The 25,814-nt window shown below is 44.3% G+C and overlaps 1 protein-coding gene across 1 annotated transcript in view; it reads left to right on the top strand.

The window, feature by feature from the left end:
- Positions 1-17,713: 17,713 nt before the first annotated feature.
- Positions 17,714-25,814, top strand: part of cadm2b (cell adhesion molecule 2b) — a 142,433-nt gene continuing 134,332 nt past the window's right edge. Inside the window, exon 1 of the mRNA XM_061073562.1 lies at positions 17,714-17,774. Within this exon, the coding sequence (XP_060929545.1) occupies positions 17,714-17,774 (61 nt within the window). The remainder of the gene's footprint in view (positions 17,775-25,814) is intronic.

Here is a 25,814-nt window from a genome sequence, read left to right as displayed (position 1 = left end):
GAAACTGAACCCTAAAGCCCAAAATGAAGCAAGAAGTAGATTTAGAAATCCTGATACGGTACATGTGCTGAGCACCGTTGTTGCTGCTTTGTTCTATTAGGCTATCGTCCATTTCTAAGTTGTAGTTTTATTCTTATATTGCCTGTATATGAACTGGAGGCCACAGTTAATCCACCAGACCAACTGGTTTTGGTTAAATAGACGGCATGAAACACTCACATTTCTTTTTCCTTGATAACAATATGTTACTTTAATTTGTTGTAGTTAACAATGGGCTGTTTTGTTAACCTGTGGTGATGCTGGTTGCAGCTTTTCTTTGTGAAACTGTAAAACAGTTACCAGTAGTAAATGAGCCACAGCAAGTAAAGACAGACTGTCGGACCCGGAAGCTGCTGCACAAAGAGCTGGTCACCTGTTCATTCAACGTTCGGTGAAACTCGGCTCACGATCAACATACATCGATGAGTCCCAGCCGCTGGTCTCCTGTTTATTCAGCTTACAGTATATTAACAGCTTCTTCAGATATACGAGTAAGAATTCTTGAATTCGTACTCAGACACATTATCTTACCGCCCTTCATAGAGCAAGGTTGAGACCTTTTACAGAGAGAAACCGACCATTTGACAGGTTTTAATGAGGGATATAAGAAGTATAGCTCCCTGTGAAAAGATCTCTTAAATGCACCTCCATACCGTCCCTCTCTGTGTGAGTCTCTAATGTCCCAATTAACGGTGATGACATTGTGCTGCAGATGAGGTGAGAGCAGCTCCGTTATATGTCAGTCTGACTTTGCCCCCCCCCCTCTCTCGGTGCCATGAAGGGGCCTCTTCTGTGCGCAGACCTGTTTTGGAGTAATGCCACAGATGGTGATGAGCCGGTGTAATCCCTGTAGATTTCCACGGTTTATAAACAGCAAGACAAGCAGCAGGTCGCTCCGATCTGAACAAACACTCCTGAATCAGCGGGTGGTTATCGTGCCTGTTTGGGGTGCAGGTTGTAATTATTGCAAACAAGAGCAAACATGCAAAGAGAAATGGATTTCACAGATCTAATTGATTGGGGGAAGAGCAGCAGATTCAGCTGGTGTAACCGTCGCCCCCCTCCCCACCCTCCCCATCTCCCTTGCACAGTGCTGCATGACACGAATTAGATTTATTATAGTTTACAGCACCTGAAGTATTCATCATTTCAAATGAGATGCATCCAAAGTGATACCGGGGCGCGTTTTCATTTCCTCGGGCTAAATCTGCAAAACTTAAGCACAGTTGGAAATGGCTTATTGCTATGTATCTCTCCGAAAACAACAGATTTCTGGCTCATAACCCTGCGTGCACAGACAGAGAGAGTGTGTTGAGATAATTGACAAAGTCCTCGGTGAAATGAAATGCCGCGCACGCCGAGAGGAACATCAGTGTTTGCTCTCTGTCTGGCGAGAAGAATCACAGCGTTTTGATGTATTGCCTCGCCCCTACACAGAAAGGCTCTTTTCTTTTTTTTTCTATGTGTGTGTCAGGTGAATTCCTTCCCAATTTTCCAGGCAACAGCAGGAACATTGCGAAACTGGTTTGATCCATTACGTGTTGACATTTTCCTGCGGAGAAATCAATCCGAATCTACCGGTAAAAAGGGCACAGGAAAACGTGGGGGAATGAAACGGCTGAAATCAAAAGTTTTATGGGGAATGATTTTCGGAATATTTGTCAAGTAAATGAGATATATCAGAGCATCACACAAATCACAGGAGAACTAATCAAGATTTTTTTTTTTCCCAGCTCTGTTAGCGAGAGCGAGCACCCTGGGGAAATTATTATCATCTGCAAGGCTAGTTTTGTTTTGTGCTTCTTTGATGTGGAAAAAAAACACAAATGTATTAACGTTGCAAATTGGAAAATCTATTTTGATTGATGGTATGTGACATTAAAAACACTTTTACTGTGAGCGTGCAAGCGCCGCAACACAGGTTTTATGGTAAGTACGCTTTTTGCTTTTGAGGGCCTTCACCTTGTTTTCACATGTACAGCGACTGGAGAGTCGTCTAAAATTAGCTGCACAGTTTGAGAAACAGCAGGTTGTGCGCACTACTAATAGACTCTAGAGGTGAATTAGCCATTAACTGAAAAGGCAAATTCACCTCTAAACCAGATGTCCTTTGTGAAAGTGCAAAAAGTGAAATTGTAAAACACAGAAGTGCTGACAGGAAAAACAAAATGTGTTGATTGGCCCAGAAGTAAATGAGCAACCACGGTATGATTTTCCACTTTTGAGTTGAGGTGATATATTTGCCACGAAAATATCCTGAATGTTAAAAGTTTAGGATTTGAAGTTCAGGTCATTGTTTCAAACTTTGCAGTTCTCCGTGAGCTACTCACCTGGCAGGTCGCCCTCTCCTCCGCTGTGGTCTGGCACTGTCGCCCTGGCAGCTTTTGTTTTGACCAAAGAGGACATATTGAAACTCTCTCTTTAGGGGAGAGGTGCAAATGCCTCCTAATGGATCGGGCTTGGCACCTGTCAGGTCTGCACACAGAGCCCCGGTTAGCATAGAGCACCACAACAAACTCGAATCACCCTGCTGTGGCCTGACAAGCTGTTCGTGAGGCCCATCTTTAAAGTTTCGACCGGCCGGGGAAAACAAACACAAGTGCACTTTCAAATTCAGCTTTTAGAGAGTGAAAAAAATCAGCTCGCTTGACCAAAAAAATATGATTATACAACTTGCACTGTGGATTCTCCGGGAGCCTCTATTAGCCTGAATGCATGTTTCCTTACGTACCATCATTTATTCATATCAGTTTATTTTACTTTGATGATGGCAAAGCTTGTAATTGCGTGTACCTCAGTCATCATGTTTCCTTGATGAAATTTTCATCTGCGTATGAATTATTTACCAGTTATGCATAATGCACTGAAGGAATTTCACTTTTTCTCCAAAACAAAACTTATGAAAGTTATCTTTTCTATTTTTTTGTGGGAACTTCCATTAATGTCTGATGCTCGCGTTTAGCAAATTGGACACAAACATCATAATGGTCATATTTGCCAAACGCCGGCGTTCAGAACGTTGGAGAAGACGCAGACCTCTGAGTTAAATGTGTTGACCACAGTGTATCACTGCACCCACATGCATCACTCTGTTTAGGTCGAGATGTTTTACAGCGGCCTTTCAGCGGTTTGCAAAGAGTGTATTAGTCATTACTTTAAAAGCCTGAGGCGAGCAGCGGAGTTCTTAATACACTGTATTGGACGCCAGCCACTGGCTCCAGGAGGACGTGGTGAGTGCAGAGGTCTGAGGAGGAACAGGTACAGTAATGTTCTGTGGGGAAAAGTAAAGTTTTATTTTAAAATATACAACGCGAGATATTTCCCTGGAACACACATCAATATTTGGCTGAAGATGAATATTCTGCTCGTAGATGTGTTCTGGTCGGCCGGTAGCCGGGACACGGTGGTGAGTTGACTGCAGGACCTGGTAATGGGTGCTTGTCCGATAATGGGAAGCAAAGTGAAGGTTTGGTTTGGTCGCAAAAACCAGAAAGTAGCACTCACCACCGCGGCTGGACCATCATTTCTTTCCCTTCCATTAGTCGGCTGAGTTGAACAATGAAGTATTTTCTCAAGGAAAGCTGGTGGCTGAACCTTTTCTTACTTTGCTGCCGATGCCTCCGTCTGCAGCCAGAATAACACAATATGTTTGGTTTTTGTGTTTCAGTTTGTTTTTTATTTTTCAGTGACAGCAGATCAGATGACACATTTTTAACGAAAATCAAAAAACCTTGAGTCGCAGACTTATTCTAATTAAACTCAAGGTGAAACCAATGTCTGGTTTTGGCTGATCAACAATCTAAAATCAAAAAATATTGAATCCAGCATCGTAGGAGGCGACAGAAACCAGAAGTTGTTTGTGAAGCTGAAATCAGAGGATTTTGGCACATTTTTTTCCACAAACAATTATGCAAAATGAATGACTGAAAATTTGGGGATTCATCTTTTTGTTGCAGCTTCATCATAACTTTAAAAAATATATTCGAAACAACCACTCATTGGTAACCAACAATTTTTTATAACAACCGTAATAACCAGAAGACAAAAGGCTTCTGTTTATTTAATCCTGATATATGAAATATTTGACAGATTCCTTATGGTTTCTATTGGACTGTACGTCAGCTAAATCATAAGTTCAGGATGAGTGACACAAATCAAACTATATATTCCAAACCGCCGCACTGATCAAGTCTTCTGTTTGCAGCTCTATTGTTCTTCAGACTGACGTGTGTGTGTGTGTGTGCGTTATTGTGTGTGAGTGTGTGTGTGTGAGTCAGTGTGACTGAGTGAGAGGAAGAAGGACAAGAGAAGGAGAGAGGGAGAATACGATATCAATACTAAGATTGGCTCAGGAGAGAGAGGCTGTCGAGGCAGAAGCTGGCACGCTCAGAAGATTGGCAGCAGGGAACAGATGGTCAGGAGGAGAAAGGAAACATGACCAGGATGTGTAGTTATGCTAAAATAAGCAAAGGAAGTGCAGGGAGTGCTGATGAGCTACGAGACACCCGCATCATAATTCTGTGCGTAACTCCGCCGTCCAACTATCAAAAGTTTTGCTAGCGCTCGGCGTGTCACAGTGCAGAGGAAGTCGTGCAGAGTTTCCGAAAACTCAATGTGGTGAGACGCCAGATGTGGCACTTTTTGATTGATTCCCATATTCAGATGCGGTGCATGAATATATTTGAAATATATATCGCGTCAGAATCATTTAGGTTTATGCTGTTTTTTTCCTCCTCTATTTACATCGACAAATGCGATGCGGTGACCTTGATGCTTGAGTTGAGGCGTAATTCTCCCGGTCGTCGTAACGACCACAACAGATGCATCAGAGGCTGTTTCCTCACTTCAGATGCAAATATTGAATAGCTGTATGATAATTGGGCTGCTTCTGTCAGAGCAGTGTGATGACAGGCCCATAGCAGGACAGACGAAGGAAAACTCAGCACAATGAGAATCTATAGAGGCTAATCTTTCGCCATGTGAAGTGTGTCTGACCCCAGATCAAAGATTATTCCTTTAATCTAACCCAAGATGACACTAAATGTATTTTCCAAATGATTAATTGTCTCCAAAGCCTTTCGATATTGATTCAAACACCATACAAGATCAGAGGATTTTGAAATTTTCTCAATTGTTTTGTCTAATGTCTCTGTTGATTGACTGCCGGAGGAATCAAAGCTGCATGATGGCGCACGACAGCAACAACAACCAAACTGGGACCAGGGGACTGAGAATGTTGTCGTCTATCTTTAGCTCAAAGGGTTTCAGGCCCCAATAAGCACAGAGGGAGAGAATCGAACCATCGCATCAGGGTAATTAAAGATTATTCCATTTAGGTGAACCCAAGATGACACTAGTTTCCCCTTTTGACTGATTACCTGTCCTAAAACCCCTAAATATTGATTTTGATATTATATATATATTATATTATTATTATATGTATTTTGAATTATATAAATTGGCATTAGTGAAGCTGAAACAAGAGGAATTTGACATGTTTTCCTCAAAAAGTTTAGTATTAAGTAGTTTAAAAACCTTGATTCAATACTTGGGTAGTCGAGTAACGGGCGAACGTCAGCAGCAAACAACAGCACTGAGACCAGGGCCTGAGAATCCTTTTCCCTAATCTTTTGCAAGTCCACATCAAAAGTGTTTCTGGCCCCAACAAGCGCAGAGTGAGAGGATCCACCACGGGCAGATAAACCCTGAGACCAGCCCACTTTCCATGCAGTGGCCTGTGAGAACACCAGCTGCCGTGGGCCATGGTGGTGGACGTGAGCCCGAAACACAAAGCTCTTCACTCTGCACAGCCAGGGCAGCCGGCTGAGCTGGTGTCGGCCCGAGGCTGGAGAGGAGGAGAGGAGGAGAGGAGGAGAGCTGGAGAGGAGGAGGAGAGGAGAGGAGGAGAGGAGGAGAGGATGAGAGGATGAGAGGAGGAGAGGAGGAGGAGAGGAGGAGGGCTGGAGAGCTGGAGAGGAGGAGAGGAGGAGAGGAGGAGAGGAGGAGAGGAGGGCTGGAGAGCTGGAGAGCTGGAGAGGAGGAGGAGGGCTGGAGAGGAGGAGAGGAGGAGGGCTGGAGAGCTGGAGAGGAGGAGGAGGGGAGAGGAGGAGAGGAGGAGAGGAGGAGAGGAGGAGAGGAGAGGAGGAGGAGAGGAGGAGAGGAGGAGAGGAGGAGAGGAGGAGAGGAGGAGAGGAGAGGAGGAGAGGAGGAGGGGAGGAGGAGAGCTGGAGAGGACGAGAGGAGGAGAGGAGGAGGAGGGCTGGAGAGGAGGAGAGGAGGAGAGGAGGAGAGGAGGAGAGGAGGAGAGGAGGAGAGGATGAGAGGAGGAGGAGAGGAGGAGGGCTGGAGAGCTGGAGAGGAGGAGAGGAGGAGAGGAGGAGAGGAGGAGAGGAGGAGAGGAGGGCTGGAGAGCTGGAGAGCTGGAGAGGAGGAGAGGAGGAGAGGAGGAGAGGAGGAGAGGAGAGGAGGAGAGCTGGAGAGGAGGAGAGGAGGAGGAGGGCTGGAGAGGAGGAGAGGAGGAGGGCTGGAGAGCTGGAGAGGAGGAGGAGGGGAGAGGGGAGAGGAGGAGAGGAGGAGGAGAGGAGGAGGAGGGGAGAGGAGGAGAGAAGGAGAGGAGGAGAGGAGGAGAGGAGGAGAGGAGGAGAGGAGGAGAGGAGAGGAGGAGAAGAGGAGGGGAGGAGGAGAGCTGGAGAGGACGAGAGGAGGAGAGGAGGAGGAGGGCTGGAGAGGAGGAGAGGAGGAGGGCTGGAGAGCTGGAGAGGAGGAGGAGGGGAGAGGAGGAGGGCTGGAGAGGAGAGGAGGAGGAGAGGAGAGGAGGAGGAGAGGAGAGGAGGAGGGCTGGAGAGGAGGAGGGCTGGAGAGGAGGAGAGCTGGAGAGGAGGAGATGAAGAGATGAGGAGAGGAGGAGAGGAGGAGAGGAGGAGAGGAGGAGAGGAGGAGAGGAGGAGGAGAGGAGGAGATGAGGAGATGAGGAGAAGAGGAGGAGAGGAGGAGAGGAGGAGGAGATGAGGAGAGGAGGAGGAGATGAGGAAAGGAGAAGAGGAGGAGAGGAGGAGAGGAGGAGAGGAGGAGAGGAGGAGAGGAGGATGAGAGCTGGAGAGGAGGAGATGGAGGAGGAGATGGAGGATGAGAGGAGGAGGAGAGGAGGAGAGGAGGAGAGGAGGAGAGGAGGAGAGGAGGAGAGGAGGAGAGGAGGATGAGAGCTGGAGAGGAGGAGATGGAGGAGGAGATGGAGGATGAGAGGAGGAGGAGAGGAGGAGAGCTGAAGAGGGGGAGAGCTGGAGAGGAGGAGAGAAGGAGAGGAGGAGAGCTGGAGAGGAGGAGAGGAGGAGAGCTGGAGAGGAGGAGAGGAGGTGAGGAGGAGAGCTGGAGAGCTGGAGAGGATTAGAGGAGGAGAGCTGGGGAGGAGGAGAGGAGGAGAGGAGGAGAGGAGGACGGGAGGAGGAGAGGAGGAGGAAGTAGGAGAGGAGGATGAGAGGAGGAGAGAAGGAAAGGATCAGAGGAGGAGAGGAGGATGAGAGGAGGAGAGCTGGAGAGCGTCTGCCTGAACATGCCTCCTCTCTGGTCCCACGGGGGCGGAGCCTGCGTGTGTGTCCTTGGAAAAGATGCCTGGTTTGTAAAGTTAAGACAAAAGGCCGTTATTGATTGAATTATTACAGCTGCTGCCGGAGCTGTGCGGTAATGATACGGTGATTACCAGCTCCTCTGGCCCGGCGATGACTCATCATCTTTCAGTGGTACTTCCAGCAGAGACTGAGGTGGGGGGGTGGGGGTGGTAGTTCTCTGGTGGCCCCCGTGTTTATTTAACATTTCATTGGCAATCAATGAGCCGTACGAAGGTGCTGCCCAGAAATCCTGTGATTTGAGTAACACAGCATTGTGCACCGTTGTCCTACGCTGGGTTTCCTTAGAAGCTCGTCTACATTAAACGCTCCTGAAATGTTTTACTCGAGCGAAAAAGGAAAAAAAAAGGAAAAACCCTCACTGAAGCCAAAAATGTAATATGTGTCGGGATACTTGGAATCTGAAGGCAGTGTTGGATAATGGGGCTTTCAGGGAATACCGTGCACCTGTTTGTGTGTTTTAACAAAACTTTCGTTATAGATTTAAAACCCCTGTTCAAGGTTGTGTTATATTTTCAATAATCTTGAGTGGCAGAGTGTGTTGTGGGTTAAATAGTTTGAAAGGAGAACATGGTTGTTTCCTGGGGCCGGTTGCAACTCACCAACCCTGAAGATGAGCTTTTAATATCGCATGTGAGAGGGAGGTTATCTGGATTATTCTCCTGTAATGGTCTTGACCACCAGTGACCTGCACTGACTCCCTTTATACCCAGCTGGCTCAGAGCGCCTAGCAATTTTTATGGGAAATTAATTAAAGGTCAGTGGTGTTAAAGTAAATTATTATTAGATATTTAGAGCCATGGGTTTTGTGTAATATCTCAGACCGCTAAGGGAACCAAAATAAATAAACCACCTTTTCCGGGGGCTACACAAAGCAACACTGCAGCCGGATCAAATAGTACATTCCTCATTCTGTCAACTCTTCACAAAAGAAATAATACTTTTATTGTTACTCGTCATCCAGGAGTATATTTTTATCCATGATCAAATGTTTGCGGGCGGGGGGGGGGACCAAAGTTTAAATCCAATATATATATTTATTGACTCTCCCAGTGTATCAGAACATATGCAGACCTACAAAATGAGTTTTCCCCGAGATTAGAGAACTCAATTGTGATCCAAGCACAGAGTTCACAACATTCACACATGCAGCTTTGTGACTTTTGCATTATGCACAATCTATTTTTTTCCCTCCAGGTGATCTCGAGCTACAGTTACTGTAACAAACGGGTTCTGCATGTGAAAGTGTTGAATCTGTAGGCGAGGGGGGGGAATATTTTTACGGTTTTTACGTTTCTAATCGTGTTTGAGGCGGCATGCGCTTGCTCAGCTGTTTCTCTGCACTCGTATGCAGCTAGCTGTTCATGGAAATGGGCCAGAATGTTGTCTGGATCTAAAACACCTATAGAAGAAGAAGAAGTATATCTGCCTCGTGTTGAGACTAACTTGGGGAAGACAGCTTTCTGTTATAAGGCACCCTACATTTGGAATGAGGTCCAAAAATCTTTAAGGTTGTGCTCATTTGTTTCATTGACGGAGTTCTCGAGTCTGGTCTCATGTACAGCTGACTTCTCCTGCAGTGATTGTAACTGCTAGTTGACTTGGCCATAGTATTTTATACTGACGATGTATAATTCAATGTATTAACTCTTCAATGTATCAACTTTTTATTGTACCCTCGGCACCATTGTAAATGAGGGTCTTGTCCCTCAATGTGTTTTCCGAGGCTTAAATAAATATTCAATCAATCAATCAAGTATCACTGTTTGGAGAAATGTTTAACTTGTGTGATAAAGGAAACTAGTCAGGATGGAAACAGAGAAGCTAAATCTCTGCTTCCCCCAGAGGCCATTTGGTTGCCAGACAATAGTCAGGATTGCAGCAGGTGTGTCCCGCTATAGGAATGTTGATCAAGACCGATGAGTGAACTACTTTAACTTTGTCCAAAATCTAAATTCATTGATTGCAATTTATATGGTTTATGTTTTTAAATGTGAAAGAACATTTGATGAAGTCTCAGGTTACTTCTCTCCCTGTGGCGTTCGACACATTTGTTTTCCACTTCTAAAAATGTTTATCAGAACCCGCGTGCACAACAATCATGGCTCTGTATATTTATGTATATTTGATTTTGAATTTACATTAAAACACTGTTGGGAAATGCTGCGGGGGGTGCGTTCATCTCCAGACGACATATTTAAATGTTTATTTACATATAACAACAACCCGCTGGCTGCTGACTTGCATGTTCTTTGCCTGGTACAGAAAAGCCATTTTCAAATGTAATGTTGTTCGCAGTGTCCCATCCATAAGGCCATAAGCAGATGGTGTTGTATTTCCCACCGAGCAACAATAGCAAATATTCCTCTAAGAAAATCCAGTGAGGACATGAAGCGTTGATTATAAAACACTGTTAAAGTTCAACCTTTGCAAAGCTTGAGAGAGCAGGTGTTATTTACCCGTGGAGCACCGACAGGAAAAGAAAAACATGCATGTGTCAGACGTGGGATGGAAACAGAAACGGTCTCACAGAGGGAGTCGTGTGCAAAGTGCTGCTGAGCTTCAACCCTCGGTTCAGTTCAGCTGCAACGACACCTCCTGAGCTGCAGCCGCTTGTTAGCCTTCAAACTTTTAGTCAAACAAGAAAAAGCTTTTTGCATTGAGTCAAACTATAACGTGCGTTACTCTGACACAGCGGTGGTTGTTTTTTCCGATATGCAAGTTATAGCAGAAAGCTGAGAGAAATACAAATGGTTTAGAGCAGAGGTCTTCAACATGAGGTCCGCGACCCCTAGGGGGTCGACGGAGGTACTGCAAGGGGGTCGCAAAATCTTTGGTTTGTTAGACAATTTTTTAAATTTTTAATTTTTTTTTATCATTTTTTAATTTATTTTTGAACCAATTTTTTTCCCACAAATTTAAATGTCTTTAAATACACATTAACATGCATCCACCATATTGAGAGGCTGATTTGACCCTCTGCCTGACAACCTCCATCCGTCCAAGGTTAGATAAGTTGTGTGCTACCCATCAGGGTCCAACATATCACTAATGTGGGAGTATGTGTGCCATCCACAGATGGCTTGAGGATTCACTGTCTCTTCTACATGTATGTTAAAAATAAAAACATGAATCTGTGAATTACTTTAATAGCTCATTGTTGTATGCAAGATGTATGTTTATTAATGGCAGTGGCATGGCCACCCTGTACCTTGCACATGTTTAAATTAAAAACATAAATATATGAACCTGTGTAATATTTGAATAGCTTAGTATTGAATGCACAATATCAGGGTAGTTATGTATATACATGGCACTAGGCCCATTTTAATATAAAACACAATTTTATACAATATATATAATAGTTGTATAAAATAGCTGCTCCATCTCTCCACCAGTTTGGGGGTCCTTGGCCGGAAAAACGTTGAAGACCCCTGGTTTAGAGGAACTGGTTTGAACTTCTAAGTGCTCCTCTTCATCTTTGTCTGCTAACGTCTCTAACAGCTACATTTACTCACAGCACGTCGTTACACAGACGTGCTGCAGAATAATTAACCGTGGCCTTAAAATATTAGTGTTTATCTCTCGTTATGATAAAGTCTCTTAGTGCTATTTAAAATGTTCAATTGCTTCCCTAAGCATGCTGCTATTTGCAAACTCTTTTACATGATCAAGAATATCAGAGGCACATTAGAGCTGCATACGATTCCCAAATTACATGCAGGTACATATGACAGCCAAATACTCTTCTGCAGTTTATTGATATTTTGCATTAAATTGAGCAAAACATGAACAGTGCTGACAGGAGCCCTTTCAAAATAAAATAACAACTCTCAACAGCGGGAGAAAAGCGCCTGAAAAAGTGTCTGATGAAAATCGGAGTAAATGTTGTAATCTCAGTGACAACATATGCAGTATTAATTTAATTCAAAGGGAACAAGGGTTTCCGATGCCTTTGCGTTCCGTAACTTGTTGGCACACTCATTCTTTGTCTTCTCGGTGTAAAACAGAATCTGTAATGTGTAACATGCGTAATTCTCCCTGAAGGGAAGAAGCAAACTGAAAATGCTTCTGTGACTGATACGTATAATTGAAATTGTATTATATAATTAATTAAAAACAGTTCCGGGAGCTCATTAGTATGAAAACTGAAGATTTTAATCTCAGTTATATCTCTGAGTCAAAACAACACGTCTCGTTCAAAGCCGGCAGATTTAAACTGACCTTTTGTCAGGTTTAACAAATCCAATAGATTCTGCACATGTGTAACTGCTTTAACTAGTTTAATCTTTAGCTTTTATGTCACCAGGAAATAATATGAAGAGATTTGAGAAGTAAATTAATACTGGATTTCAGTAGAGTAATCCCCATATCAATATTTGAGAGTTAAATAACCACATCAGTCGTTATTTGAAAGGTTTAGTGTGGAGGATCTAGTGACCTCTAGATATGAACTTGAAAACTGCAACCAGCTGAACATCTCTTATTACAGAACATATAAAAATTAGAAAGGGCCTCTCTACAGCCAGTGGGGAGTTTGTGTACTCTGGGCTACTGTAGAAACATCACGACACAAGAGAAGGACGTGCTCCTGATGTTTTCATCACTGCTTCATCACCTGACATTAAGAACCATGTTTTGTTTCCTTAGAATATTCATCAATATCTATGTTATTTCTTAAAACTGTATTTTCTTTCAATAAATGGAATACAATTATGTTTTATCCCCATACGGTTTTCAATCTGGACCTTAAATGTAACTTTACACATTTGATATAGACCTTAAATTAGTTTATTAAAGAACTGAGACCAACATATGTTTTGAGCAGATAATTTCACTTTGTTAATGTTATCTGTTGAATAAATTGTGTTACGGTAACTAACCTGATTTATATAGGATTTTTCTCGACTTATGGAAAGAGCTTTTCTACAAGCTACATTCACCTGTTTGCACCAAAATTCATAAAGCACTGGACCCTTCTATAAGCCCTGCTATCACATATTTATTGTATTGTCTGAGGACACTTTCATACCCAGAATGGGGGAGCCGGGAATCGAACCATCCAACAATCTAGCTCCTGAGCCACAGTAATGCTATGCTACTGCAGATATCTTAAATCACACGTTTAACATCTGCGTTATAATTATTTGTTCACAATCCAAGCAACATTTCTGCGGACTAGCCCGGTCTCTTTACAATAAATCTTGTAGTTTATGATTCATGAGCTCTACTGAATGTGGATGTTGTTTTAAATCCTGTTTATTCAAACCACACACAGAAGAACAAACCAAGACCGCGATCGGTCCAAGTTCAAAGCTCATTTACATGTTGAGAGATTCCATTCGGGAGAAAACCCCCTGATGAAAATGGCGACATCAAATTTGGATTCACGTGCAGGATCATGTTGTGTAGTTCAGTATTTATTGCACGAGAGGCAAAAAGATGGAAGCAGCCGATCCTATGAGCAGCACTTCATCTCTGGAAATGGACGATATGAAGCATTCAGCCGACGACTGCTGTCACTCAGGCCCGTGCTGAAATGGATTGTGCACCGAGTGTGTCTGGATTAGTTGTTTTTCGATCAGTGCGGAGGATTAAATGCTATCAGTGACAGGTTAATGCATATTAATGTGTTTCAGCTGAGCCTAAACTTGTGTCTCCTGCTTTGTTTCGGATGGTGTCAGGTTGGAACCCAGACTCTCTCGTTGTGTCGAGTTTCAGTTGAAACTGAACGTTTTCAATAAAGATTCTCGGATGAAAACAACGTGACGCGAAGCTGCTCTTCTATTGTTTCCTGTGCAGGTTCATTCTCAAGTGCAGCCGGTGACCTTGTAATATCTGGCAACGCGAACACAGTCGGGCATTTTAAATGATACAAACACTCCCAGGGGCAAAAGAACAGAGTATCGTGCTCCTCCGGATTACAGATGTGTGTCAGCACCCGTGTGCTTTTCCGCTGAACCCACATGGTCAATACATTCTCAGTGTTTAAACAGCACACGAGAAGAATTCAGCTCTCAAAGATCTAATGAAATGACTTGGAATTGACCTTCAGGACACATGGGATTGATTCTTTACCACCATCCTCATGGTAATTAGGTTTGCATAGTTCTGCCCTGAATTATAAGTGAGCCGTATAGAGAATGTGTGTCACGCAAGAGCGATTAGTCCTTCAAGGTTTACAGTTCAGAAAGGCAACAATGGTTCCGTGGGGATTAGAGATGTGCACGGTTCCATGTTAAAAAGCTAAAAGGCAGCATCAGCATCCAGACCACAGGATGTGCACATCTTCTGTAAAAGGCACCGATTTGAACTGTTCTGATTAAAAGCCATAATGGATTAGAAAATGCAAACAACAACAATGCATTCATTTCTTGTTTGGCAATGAAAATTAGTGATCCAACAGATTGCTTGTTTAGATAATGAATGGTGCAGGTTCACGTCCCATTTCCTGTTTATCCCCTCTGAGAGCTCGGCTGCTTTTTTCCTCAGGTGGCGCGGCCAGGTCAGCAGTTTGATTCGAAGTGGGAGTGGCGTGGAAGGCCACTGTGCAAAATTGAACCAAATTCCCCCAGCAGCATGTTAAACCATGTGTAAAATCCTCCCGATGGGCTCAGAAAACGATCCCTGGCTGGAGCCGCCGCTGCTCCCCCCCCCCCCTACCTCTGTCTTTAGGGACGGTCACACTCGCCTTCCTGCACCACTCACAGGGACCTTTGAAGGGAGAGGGATGTCTGGGAGCCCATTAACCTTCCCTGTGGCCGGGCACTGCTACACAGACGCCAGGTCACAACCGGCTTCTTCCACACAACGCCGCCCAGGTCTTTTCTTTTTGTTACTGCACAACCTGCTGCCGTTTTCATTGCATTTCCAATGAGTGCAGAGATGTTTTTTCTAGAAATGAACTCTGGAGGATGTCCGAAGAATTGGGTTCGTACATTCTCCGGAGGTTTCCCTCTTAAGGAGAGGCGGTGGACTAGTGGCAGAAAAAGGTCTTTGGTTCGACTCCACGGTTCGACTCCACGGAGTTTCAACAAAAACTTACCTGGATGGAATAACAACAAAAAGACGAACCTGGATCTGTCCAAAAAAATCAAAAAGACTATTCGCCCTACCCTGTCAAATTTCCCTCCTTGCATGAGTGTGTCTGTGCATGTTTGTGCATGTGTGTGGGATAATAAATAAAAATGTATCTTATCTTATCTTACACAGGGGTTTTCAACCGGGGGTCCGCGGCCCCCTGGTGGTCCGCGACGGCATTGCAGAGGGTCCGCGAAATTCACTTTGATATTTCAACACATTTCCAGATTACTCTTGAATGTCGTGAAAAATATCGAAAAATAAGAAAAATATGTCTAAAATAATATAAAGGTGCTGGTGATCATGAGGTTAAACTTAAGTAGGCCTCACTTGTTGGTGTGATATTGTATGATTATCATTTGTGACATATTCTGCCTTACTTTGTCATCTTCCCTCTTCAGTTGTAGCCCCAGTTTATGTTGATTGTTATTGATCACCGTTACTTTAACGTTCTCAACATGTCAGCTACATGTACATTTAAGTCATCAACGCTATTAACGTTATATATTGATGTGCATATGGTTCTCAGATGCAAACTGCATTTTAATTTTGTTTTCAATTCTTAAGCACTGAAAATCAACTGTTTTTGTTGTTTTTTCACAGATTTTTCTAGATTTGTTTGAGGTTTTTAAATAAAACCAACATGGAAAACCAAATGTTAAAGCTTCCTTCTATTCACATGCACGGGCCTCGGATTATTTTCTAGTCAGAATGGTGGTCCCTGGGACAAAACCAGTTGAAAACCCCTGCTCTAACACATGAAGAACTCAGCGGGAGATTCTCCACAAAGACATGTGTATAAAAAACTCACAACCTGACAAATTCAGGTGTGGAGATCAAGTTATTTCATATTTGTGTGTTCGATCTTCTGCTGTGTTCTCACGACTGTTCCTTCGGACATTCTGTGGACTTTTCACTGTCCGCCCGCAGAAAGTCCTCAGAAAGTCAGAAAGCTCTAACTGGTTCATTCCCACACATCCAGCCCCTCCAGTAAATATCCGGAGCATCTCCAGAGTTCAGTTCACGCCTGAAAGCAGCTGAAGCGAGACACTTGTTATGAATCCTAAATGTTTTCCCCATGTGATAATAAGTGTTTTTGCAGTGGTGCTTATTTGGCGTAGTGTGGTGTTGACTGCAGGCTTGTGTTTGTGTGTTCACGGAGCTGTCGTGGCTCAGGGGCGGCTGTTCAGAACTGTTTAAAAGTGTTAAATTGACTCTACTAGCTGTGGGCATATTTTAATACATTAAATCACTGGCATTGTGATGTTTGCACAAACAGTCGACTCACAACGACAATAAACACGGAGCAGACAGCTTCATGGAGAGCTTCATCGAATGGGGGGGGTGTGGTGCTCAATAACGGCCATGCAGATTATCAGATATGATCACCCTCATGTCTCAGGGTGTGATTGTCTGGACAGTTTACCAGAGATCACATTTCTAAGTGTCCTTCATTGGTGAAAGGTCTCCATATTAAAAATGTTTAAACATGTGCATGGAGTGTGATATTCCTGCAGAAGGTGCTCACTTTTATTTCTCAGGGTGTGATTGTTCTGACAGTTTAGCAGAGATCACAACTCTCTCATCATCAGTGAAGCATCTCATTATTCTTCTTTCTTGACTGTCACGAATATTTCTGCAGAATGTGATCAGCCTCATGTCTCAGGGTGTGATTGTCTGGACAGTTTACCAGAGATCATATTTATAAGTGTCCTTCATTGGTGAAAAGTCTCCATATTCACGTTTTTGTGCATGGAGTGTAATATTCCTGCAGAATGTGTTCACCTTTATTTCTCAAGGTGTGATGTTTGGACACTTTAGCAGAGATCACAACTCTCTCTTCATCAGTAAAGCGTTTCCATGTTTATTAAGGATGTGCATTGACTGTCCCTATGTCCCTGCAGAATGAGATCCCCCTGAAGTCCCAGGGTTTGACTGTTTGGACAGTTTACCAGAGATCACAACTCTTTTCGAGGTGTCCTCCATTGGTGAAACGTCTCCCTATTCACATATTTTTTTTAACATGTCCATGGACTCTGATATTCGTGCATAATGTGGTCTCTTTTATTTCTCAAGGTGTGATTGTTCTGACAGTTAACCAGAGATCACAACTCTTTCTTCATCAGTGAAGCGTCTCATTATTCTTATTTATGACTGTCACGAATATTTCTGCAGAATGTGATCACCTTCATGTCTCAGGGTGTGATTGTCTGGACAGTTGGTGAAACGTCTCCATGTTCACATGTTTGTGCATGGAGTGTAATATTCCTGCAGAATGTGTTCACCTTTATTTCTCAGGGTGTGATTGTTCTGACAGTTTAGCAGAGATCACAACTCTTTCTTCATCAGTGAAGTGTCTCCATGTGTATTAAGCATGTGCATTGCCTGTCCCTATGACCCTGCAGACTGTGATCCTCCTGATGTCCCCTGGTGAGACGTCTGGACAGTTTACCAGAGATCACAACTCTTTTGGAGGTGTCCTCCATTGGTGAAGCGTCTTCATTAGTCAAGAAACGTGGGCGGGACTCTTGCTCTCCGCAGCGAGTCAAAGAGAAAAGGCAATAAAGGGAGGCAGGCAGGAGCTGCACTTTGCCGACGAGCATCTCTTCCGTCCTGTCTCCAGCAACCACACACACTCCTCCCTTGCTCCCCCCACCCCCCCACCCAGCAGCTCCGGATCTGCGACCGGATCTCACACACACAGGGACTCCGAGGAGGGACACAGGCAGAGTTCATGAATGTAACTCCGGTCTGTCCACAAACCTGCAGCGTTCACCTGGATAAGTCCGTCCCGACGAGAGGAAGACTACAGAGGAGAGGAAGACAGAGGACAGGAAGACAGAGGACAGGAAGACAGAGGACAGGAAGACAGAGGAGAGGAAGAGAGAGAGACTACCTACCCGCGAGTGGAGTGTCGACGCACGCACGCACGCACGCTCCTGGGAAGGAAAGGAAGAAGCAAAGAGACGAATATGATTGTCAAGCAGCACTTGGTCTTCATCCTGTACAGCCTCTGCGCCAGCGTCTTTAAAGGTGAGGGAGCTGGATGCTGCTGCTGCTGGGGCGTGGTGGTGGTGTGCGGGGTAGTGTGCGGGATGTGCGGGTTGGGGGGAGAGAGAGAGAGAGAGAGAGAGACAAGGTGGTGGCTGCGTGAAAGTGAGAAGAAAAGAAAGATAAAGATGACAATGTGGCGATGCCGGGAGTTCAAGTGCGCAACGCAGATAAGAGTTGATGCTGTGTGTTTCTATGTGTGTGTGTGTTTGTGTGTGTGTGTGTGTGTGCGTGTGTGTGTGTGTGTGTGTGTTTGCGCAGCGGCTGTCTGCAGCCGGAGCTTCATCATGTACGCGCTGTGCCGGAATGTGCTGCCTGGGAAGTTGAAATTGTGCAGAATGCGGCTGCACACAAGTTTTGTGTGTTTGTGTGTGCGTGTGCGTGTGCCCCCCCCCTCCCCTTCTTTTGTGTGTGTGAAGTGACAGATGAGGCGTGAGGCTGCGGATGAGTCGTGTGTATTTGCGGTTGGGGGGGGGGGGGGTTCCAGCAAGCCGTGCGTGTTGTCATGTTGCCAGAAGAGAGCTGTGTCATTGAATGCATCGTTTCTGTATAACGCGCACGGTCTTCTCACGCACGACTTTATGAAAACCAGTGGTTCTGCAGAGGTGAGAAAGTCGTGGGGGGGGGGGGGGGGGGGGGGGTCGGTGGCTGTTCCACTCACTGACCCCTGCGTGCCATCAGGGTCGGCGGCAGTGAAAGTTGTGCTGCCGGGACAAGGGGCTGTGAGTGAGTGATGCCTCCCATCATCCCCCCCCCATCCTCGTTGTCTCCTCATGACACTGCCCCCCCCATCCCACCCCCCCCACAGACCGTCCCGCTCTTGGACATGATCACGCAGCCACCGCCCTGTAGGCGACCGGTGCGCAGATACATAACGCTTCCAACGCGGGAGGAGGAGGAGGAGGGTGGGGGGGGTGGTGGGAGCTGTAAAATAAATACATAAATAAATAAATAAATAAATAATCCTCACTCAACCCAACCCAACTCAATAAGATCAATGTGTTTGTGCTTCAGGTCTCACAGAGTGAATCAGGAAGGAGAACTGACGTCACAGTCTCTGTTCGGCTTTTCATTAAAATCCAAAACTCATAATTCATCGATTTTTCATCCATAAAAAACTCTCACCGAAGTTGAAAGTATTGGTTTCAAATATCACTGAACTAGACGTGTCTCTTTTAAAGCTGGGGTTGGTAATCTGTGAAAAGCTTTGATCCCACCCCCTATTGTGAAGCCACGCCCCTACAACACCTAAACACATGAAGGAGCACAGACCAACTCCTAGTACTAGTGATGGGAAGTTCGGATCATCTTACCGATTCGGTTATTTGAATCATGTTCAGTAAAATGAACGAATCTTTTTTCGAGTCATTATCAACATTCATATCAACAAATGTATCATGACAGTTTTGATGATTTGAAATGGTCATTTATTATCACACTAGCATTTAATTATCACGGCAAACAATAACGCTGCTCACTGAACTGTAAGTAAAGTACCAAAAAGTTAAAATAACGAAACCTGTAATTATTACTTGTGAACGAATATCATTCACGTCTTACTAAAGCTAGTCACGCGAAAGTGAACGAGGTAAACAAATCCTTTCTGTTTCCTCTTCTGAGCCTATGCAGGTCACGTGAAAAAGGATCCAAAGACTCGGAACGAATCGTTCACCTCCCGACTGTGTCTTCGGATCGATGATTCGTTCATCGGCCGGATACGAGTCTTTGGATCCTTTTCTCACGTGACCTGCCGATGCCCGGCCACGAGAAAATGAACGAATCTCTCTTTGAGAGGACTCGTTACTCCCGAGGCCCTGTAAGGATTCGTTCAAAATGAAAGAATCGTTCACAAACGACACATCACTACTGTGTACGTCTTGGTACACAGTAGCAAAGGTGAGCACCGGGGTGAGCACCGGGGGGGGCAGCCAGGTCGCTCAGTTCCAGACGAGAACTTTATCTCCAGACGACGTTAGCTATTGATGACTATCGGGTGGATTTCAACAAATAAGAAAAGTGTATCAAACAACTTTCCAACCTTACACCTTTTTAAAGTTTCAAAGTGAAAATGTTATCATCTTTCCGCCTTGATGTGTGTTGTTTTCATCCGTCTCTCACATTGGGAGGTCGTCCCCCCCCGACACATCTCACTGATCTGCCCATCCTGAGATGCCATCAAGTGGTGCACATCCAGCTGTGACTTGATGACACATCCAGCCACATCCTCCTCACGTCACGGCCTCCGTCCCCATCGATCTTTCCTCTTTTAGCCTCTAATCCTTCCTCTGAACAGTTTCTCTTGTAACTTCGGCATCAGAAAACTTTTCTTGGACGCGTCCACAGGCTCTTACAGGTCGTACTCTCCCTCCCTCCGTCTTCGCCTCTGGCAAACCAATCGCTGCTGGTTGACGTAAAAAAAAAGCATCGCGACCGCTGTGCAGAGCGTAAATGTCGCCCCAGACCACAGATTTAAAAACAGACTGTTATAGTGCGAGACACAGAGAGATTTACCTGCTACTGACGGGATTAATCAGCTCTGTGTGAACTGGTTTGGCAACAGATTAAATACAACAGACATTCATTTTTATGGAACAGTCCTGCAGTCCAGCTCTAAAGGTTTGTTGGTTGGCAACAGACCGATTGTTTTCATAACTGCACATGTAGGTTTTTGGCCTTTTTGGATGTTTCTATCGAGGGTGACGTTAAAATATTCAGAATACTGAATAGCTTATACACATGTTAATATTAAGATTTGAGATGCAAATCAGAAATACCAAAGATCAATGTTTAGTTTTAATGCAAATCAGAAATACCAAAGTTCAATGTGGATTTTTTTGAGGAGGCTGGATTTGGTTTTTGCTCAGAATTGACAATTTATAGTTCCTTTTTAATATTTCTATTTTTGCGCCGGGAGACAGTTTGAAAGGCTTCATCTATAAATCATGGCCGCAGTCCAAAAAAGAAAATCTCGGTCAGTTTAAATCAACCAACTAATCTATTAGTCACTGGGCTACAATATAAATCTGCGCGTCATCTGTAGATGAACAAAATTGGTAAAGAAACAAACAATTGGTGCAATTTACATAAAACACACTCGTGAAATCATCACTAGGATTATTTTATGTTAATCCATTAAGTTGGTCAAGGTTGAATTTGCAAAAAACGCCTTCTGTCCACATCTGTTCGTTCCACCATGCAAAACATTGGATTAATTCTAAAGGGCTGTTAATGTAGCTCCTCTTTCCTTACGGATACAACACTGGTGGTTTGAATATAAAGAGAATACCTGCTAAGGTAAAGCGTAGGATTTTATTCCCAGCATCATCAGCTGGACATAATAGTGGTGAGCGTAAAAGTGGACAGCAGCGAGCTTGGCCATTGTTGGAACAGATTTCTGGTCCATGACTTCCTGCCAGAGCGAACAGGCCACAGAGAGTCATCCCGTCCAAGAGCTCTGCTAAGATAGTGGCCACTTCAAGGGCAACTTTAAATATTCATGCCTGTGTGGCTTAACTTCAAACACATGATGTAGCCGTTCCCAGGACAGTGGCCCGAAAGTCTGCATCTAAGAAACTATAGAGAACTTCCTGTGTAGAGGAGGCGAGCAGGTAAACAATGAATGAAATAAATAAAAACTCGGAATCATCCAGAGGGCACGCCTCTCTCCAAAAGGTCGGCACCAGCCTCCCAATTCGTTTTTAAAATGTAAGTTTCTTTTTCCATCTGCCCTGAGATCAAGGTCTTCTGCTACATACACAAAGGTGGGCAATTATCAGATGCAGACATAAAAAATAAAAAAAATCATATAGGAGTTGCAATTTTTGGCAAACATTCAGTTTTCTACCTTGCAATGTTAACAGGTCCTCTTAAAATTGTCTGACTTATCCGTTGCTTAACCGTTCATCAGATATCCGACGTTGTGCCAAGCTAGCTGAGAGACAAACAAACACACAAACGAGACTGACAACACAACCTCCTCTGCAGGAAAATAAGGTAAAAGCATCTTCTGTGTGATCGCGGCCTAATCGACAGTTAAATCGTCGAGCGCCACATCACACGCTGCAGTTAAAGTTCCCGACAGGACTTCAGCCGGAGCAGCTTTCCTCGTGCTCTGTGTTGCTGAGAGTCATTTCACGCCGGCTCATCCTTCTTAGAACAACTACATTATAGTATTTTGCTTAAATGCATTGTTGCACTCTTATCTGCAGCCGCAGCCCATGGAGCGGTACACTGCTTAAATGTTTAATGTGCTGTAGTGACCCGGTGGATTAATTCTAATGTGTAGTTTGCTGCACATCTATGGTATTGTGTGTGGTGTGTGTGTGTAGATGCTCCTGCTCTGATTCTGAGGTCCCCGTTGTCCCACATGTGCACCAGTGGGAACTTGTGTCACTCTTTGAAGTGTTGTTGCATCACCAGACCTGAGTCAACACAACACATTCCACTAAACGCAGACACCTGACTCGCTTGTCAGGGCCAGTTAGCAGCTACTGTGGCTGGCAGGCTAGTAATGCTAATTAGCCACGTGGTGCGGCTCTGCTCCATCGCTCTGCAGACCTCTGGGCTGGTTGTGTGAGAAACGTAAGTTTTATAATCTGCACGTTTTTCTTTGTCGGCCTCACATTTCTTCCACTCAAGTGTTTCATCACCTTCCTTCTCGTAGAAACTCCCGAAAAGCTCCCGTACCGCCTAGGGAACTTTTCTTTTGTTTGACCGAGGAGCCTTTCATCATTTCTGATCTTGGCCAGAACAACCTGCAGGTGACATAAGCAGCAATGTGTGTTTGACCATCACATGTGAGGGCAAGCAATGCAGTAATGAGGACAGAGCGGAGAATAAATGAAAGTGGCTTCTTCTTCTTTTTTTTTGCCACACACGTCAAAAAACTACAGACACGGGAGGTTGAGGATGAATAATTCCCTCATAATGTAAATGAAAAATGTCTTTCTTGATTAGGGAGGGAATTGAGGTTTGTCATTAATAATCCAAAAGAACAACGTTTGATATTCATTGAAATATTAGCCTAAGACTGGACTCATGCGTTGATCGTTGATCTGATATTGTGGACAAATCGTAGTACAGGATTCAACCAAACCTAATTAAAAAAGTTGCATCACAAACATGCAGACATAACAATATTAATCTGTTTGCAACAACATTTAGGTGAATAGAAATTGTTTATGTGCACATTGTGACATTGGTACAATATTCCAGTTCTTCTGTTTCCATCTTTTTTCATATGAACTGGAATTCACATCCAAAAGTAATGGGATGCATAATGTACAAATGCATATTAACACATGCATCACATAATATAAAGTGCTTTGAATTATGTCCGTGTTTTCATTTGCATTCATCAGGATGGAAATCTCAACAAATAAGCAGGATGAACTGAATGTATTTGAATTTGAATCTTGTCACATAGTCGGGACCATATGCATACAGACCAATATTCAATCAGCTTACAACAGAAACATTCATTATATATATAAAGATAAAACGAAACACAGCAAAAGTTTAGAAGGATGAGGATTAAAATCGAGGATCTGCGTGAGTCCTTTGAGCTTTAATGTGCAGCCGACAGTCGTCTGGGGCAGAACTCATGTGGCCTAGTATAGAATTCACCATGGAGTCACAGTTTCTACCATTAAAACCCCTGGTTCCTGCTGCAGCTTTCACCGAACCCAGAGAGTGGACATCGATGTGAGTGACTGTCAGACTCCACAGTGGATTTGTCATTTTGAGTTTACTGGAGGACGGTAGGAGGTTCACCTCTTTGCATTTTCCATATGTTAAAAATGGAGTTCTGTTTCACCTCGGATCTGGTTGTTTTGAGAATATCTGAGAATGAATAGTAGAGACTGGGCTCGGGTGAAAGTGAACCCCCCAAACTGTCACATACTGTGAGACACAGGGAGCCGGGGAGATGTATGCATGGGCGCATCTCCTGTGGGTTGGAATAATCTGGCGGGAGGAATAAGCTGGCTGAGCCGAAGGCAAGGTATGGCAGGAAGGTGGTTTACACTCAAGGATACCCATTCCCCTCAGCTGAGGGTGAGCTTATCCCTGCAGAACGTCTCCCAGCTGCCAAGTGCTGGCTCCGGAGTCGTGCTGCTGTGTGCTATCGCAAATGAATAATCCAGTAAAGGGGACAAACGCTTTCCAAAAGAGCCTGTGCTGCCCTGCTTGCGTTTTTGTTGACAGATATACATCTGTAGGGATAAGCCTCAAGCCAGAGGCAAATGTGCTCAGACAAGTGGGGAATGGGCTTAAAGATTAGCTGCTCGCTGCCCCGGCCGCGCCACGTGCCGTCAGGCTCCCTTTGCGATGCTCTTTGTCAGAGCACTTCTACACACTGCCCTCTCGGAGTGGGCATAAGCTTAGCAATGAAGCTGATAGACTGTAAGGCCAATTACACCATTAAAGATTATTTTGACCCCTATTTTTGAGCGGGAGAGATTTCCTTGACTTGCCAGGAAGCGCCGGCTCCAGATACTCCTGATAAGCCTTAATGCCACAATTGGTCACGCTGGCGAGTGGTTAAATCTCCGGCCTCCTGAAGAGCCACCTGCTGTTCTCACGTCTAAGAGTGGAACTCACAAGGCAGAATTTACATGATCCCAAGCAGTCGATTCAATATTTCCCAAACATTAGTGGCTCGCCAGCGACGCCGACACCCAGAGAGCCATAAGTATTTCATTTGTCATGTCATCAAGCAGCAGCGGCGCCTTTACAACCCGAGGAGAGCTGCTGCACGCGTGGAGGCGCACACCTGCAGGAGACCGGCTTCATTGTCGGGGCAGGATTTTATATTATCGTTTGGAACCATATTGATCCGAACCCTCGGGGAACGGAGGCTGATTGTCGGAGTAAAATAAGTGGAGATTTGTAATGCGGGGAACATATATCTCAGAACACTGCAGTCTCACTTCCTGTTGCATCCTTTAATAAACAGTGGCTCGGAAAATATGGGGGAAAAAGGAAAATAAACCTAATGGAATAGAATCAATCAGGTCTATCTGTTTGTTTTCTCAAATCATAATCATTACTTATACTTATAATGATAGATAAACATATTTAACAATGACAAAATGATATATTGGTCTCTGCTGAACATTATGTATTAATGTTTACCTGCCTGGGTAACATTAGCAGCAGCTCCTTAACATTTAATTTGTTTGCCAGAGCTGATCCTCAAAGCTCTTGTCATTCAGGTTTATAAATGACAACGATTAACTCTCTGTTAACCTGTTAAACATATTAGTGAATTATTGCAGTCATTCATCATCCTGCTCACAATGCAACACACTGCATTCTGCAATCTAATAATACAAATGAAAAGACGAGTTTTCCAAAGCTTGAGAATTATGCTTTTGAACACTACAGCCTGAATTTAGTCTTTTTGTACAATATTCAATGGATTCAGGAGCGTCCTCTGAATCCATTGAATATAAATAATATGTGTTACTGTTTAAATACTGCAGTATTTTCACTGTTTTTGTGATAAAAATGTGATATGTAAATCACCACTGAATAGATAAAGGTCCTCAACATATGTGGATGTACAAACATAAGGAAAAAACTGGACTCAAACCTTTTTAGTGGAATCTACAGAGGAGGGAATAAAGTGCATTTCTCATTGAGGTTCAGATGAATGAGATTCAGCTGCGTTGTGTGTGTGTGTGTGTGTGTGTGTGTGTGTGTGTGTGTGTGTGTGTGTGTGTGAAACAGTCCTTTGTGTGAGTTTTATGCATTCCCTACATTTCAGTATTGCGCCCGAAATGAAGCCTATACTTCATTTTATGCCCGTTTGCAGCGTTGACCTTTACCGATCTCTCTTGGCCCTCATCTCTGCTGAAGTGGGCTTTGTGCCCGACGCTGGATGAGCCTCTGAATCTCATTTAGCCCGTGTGATGATCTCCAGCTTCTCCTCTCGCTGGAGTCCACATGAACAAAGTTAATATTTTTTCTGTTCAGATATGACACGATACACCGGAGCACGACCTGGCGGGTGATGTTTTT

This window comes from Limanda limanda, chromosome 6, assembly GCF_963576545.1.
Source record: "Limanda limanda chromosome 6, fLimLim1.1, whole genome shotgun sequence".
NCBI classification, from domain to species: Eukaryota; Metazoa; Chordata; class Actinopteri; order Pleuronectiformes; family Pleuronectidae; genus Limanda; species Limanda limanda.
The sequence above is the reverse complement of the archived record's forward strand: the minus strand, read 5'-3'. Positions and strand labels throughout refer to the sequence as shown.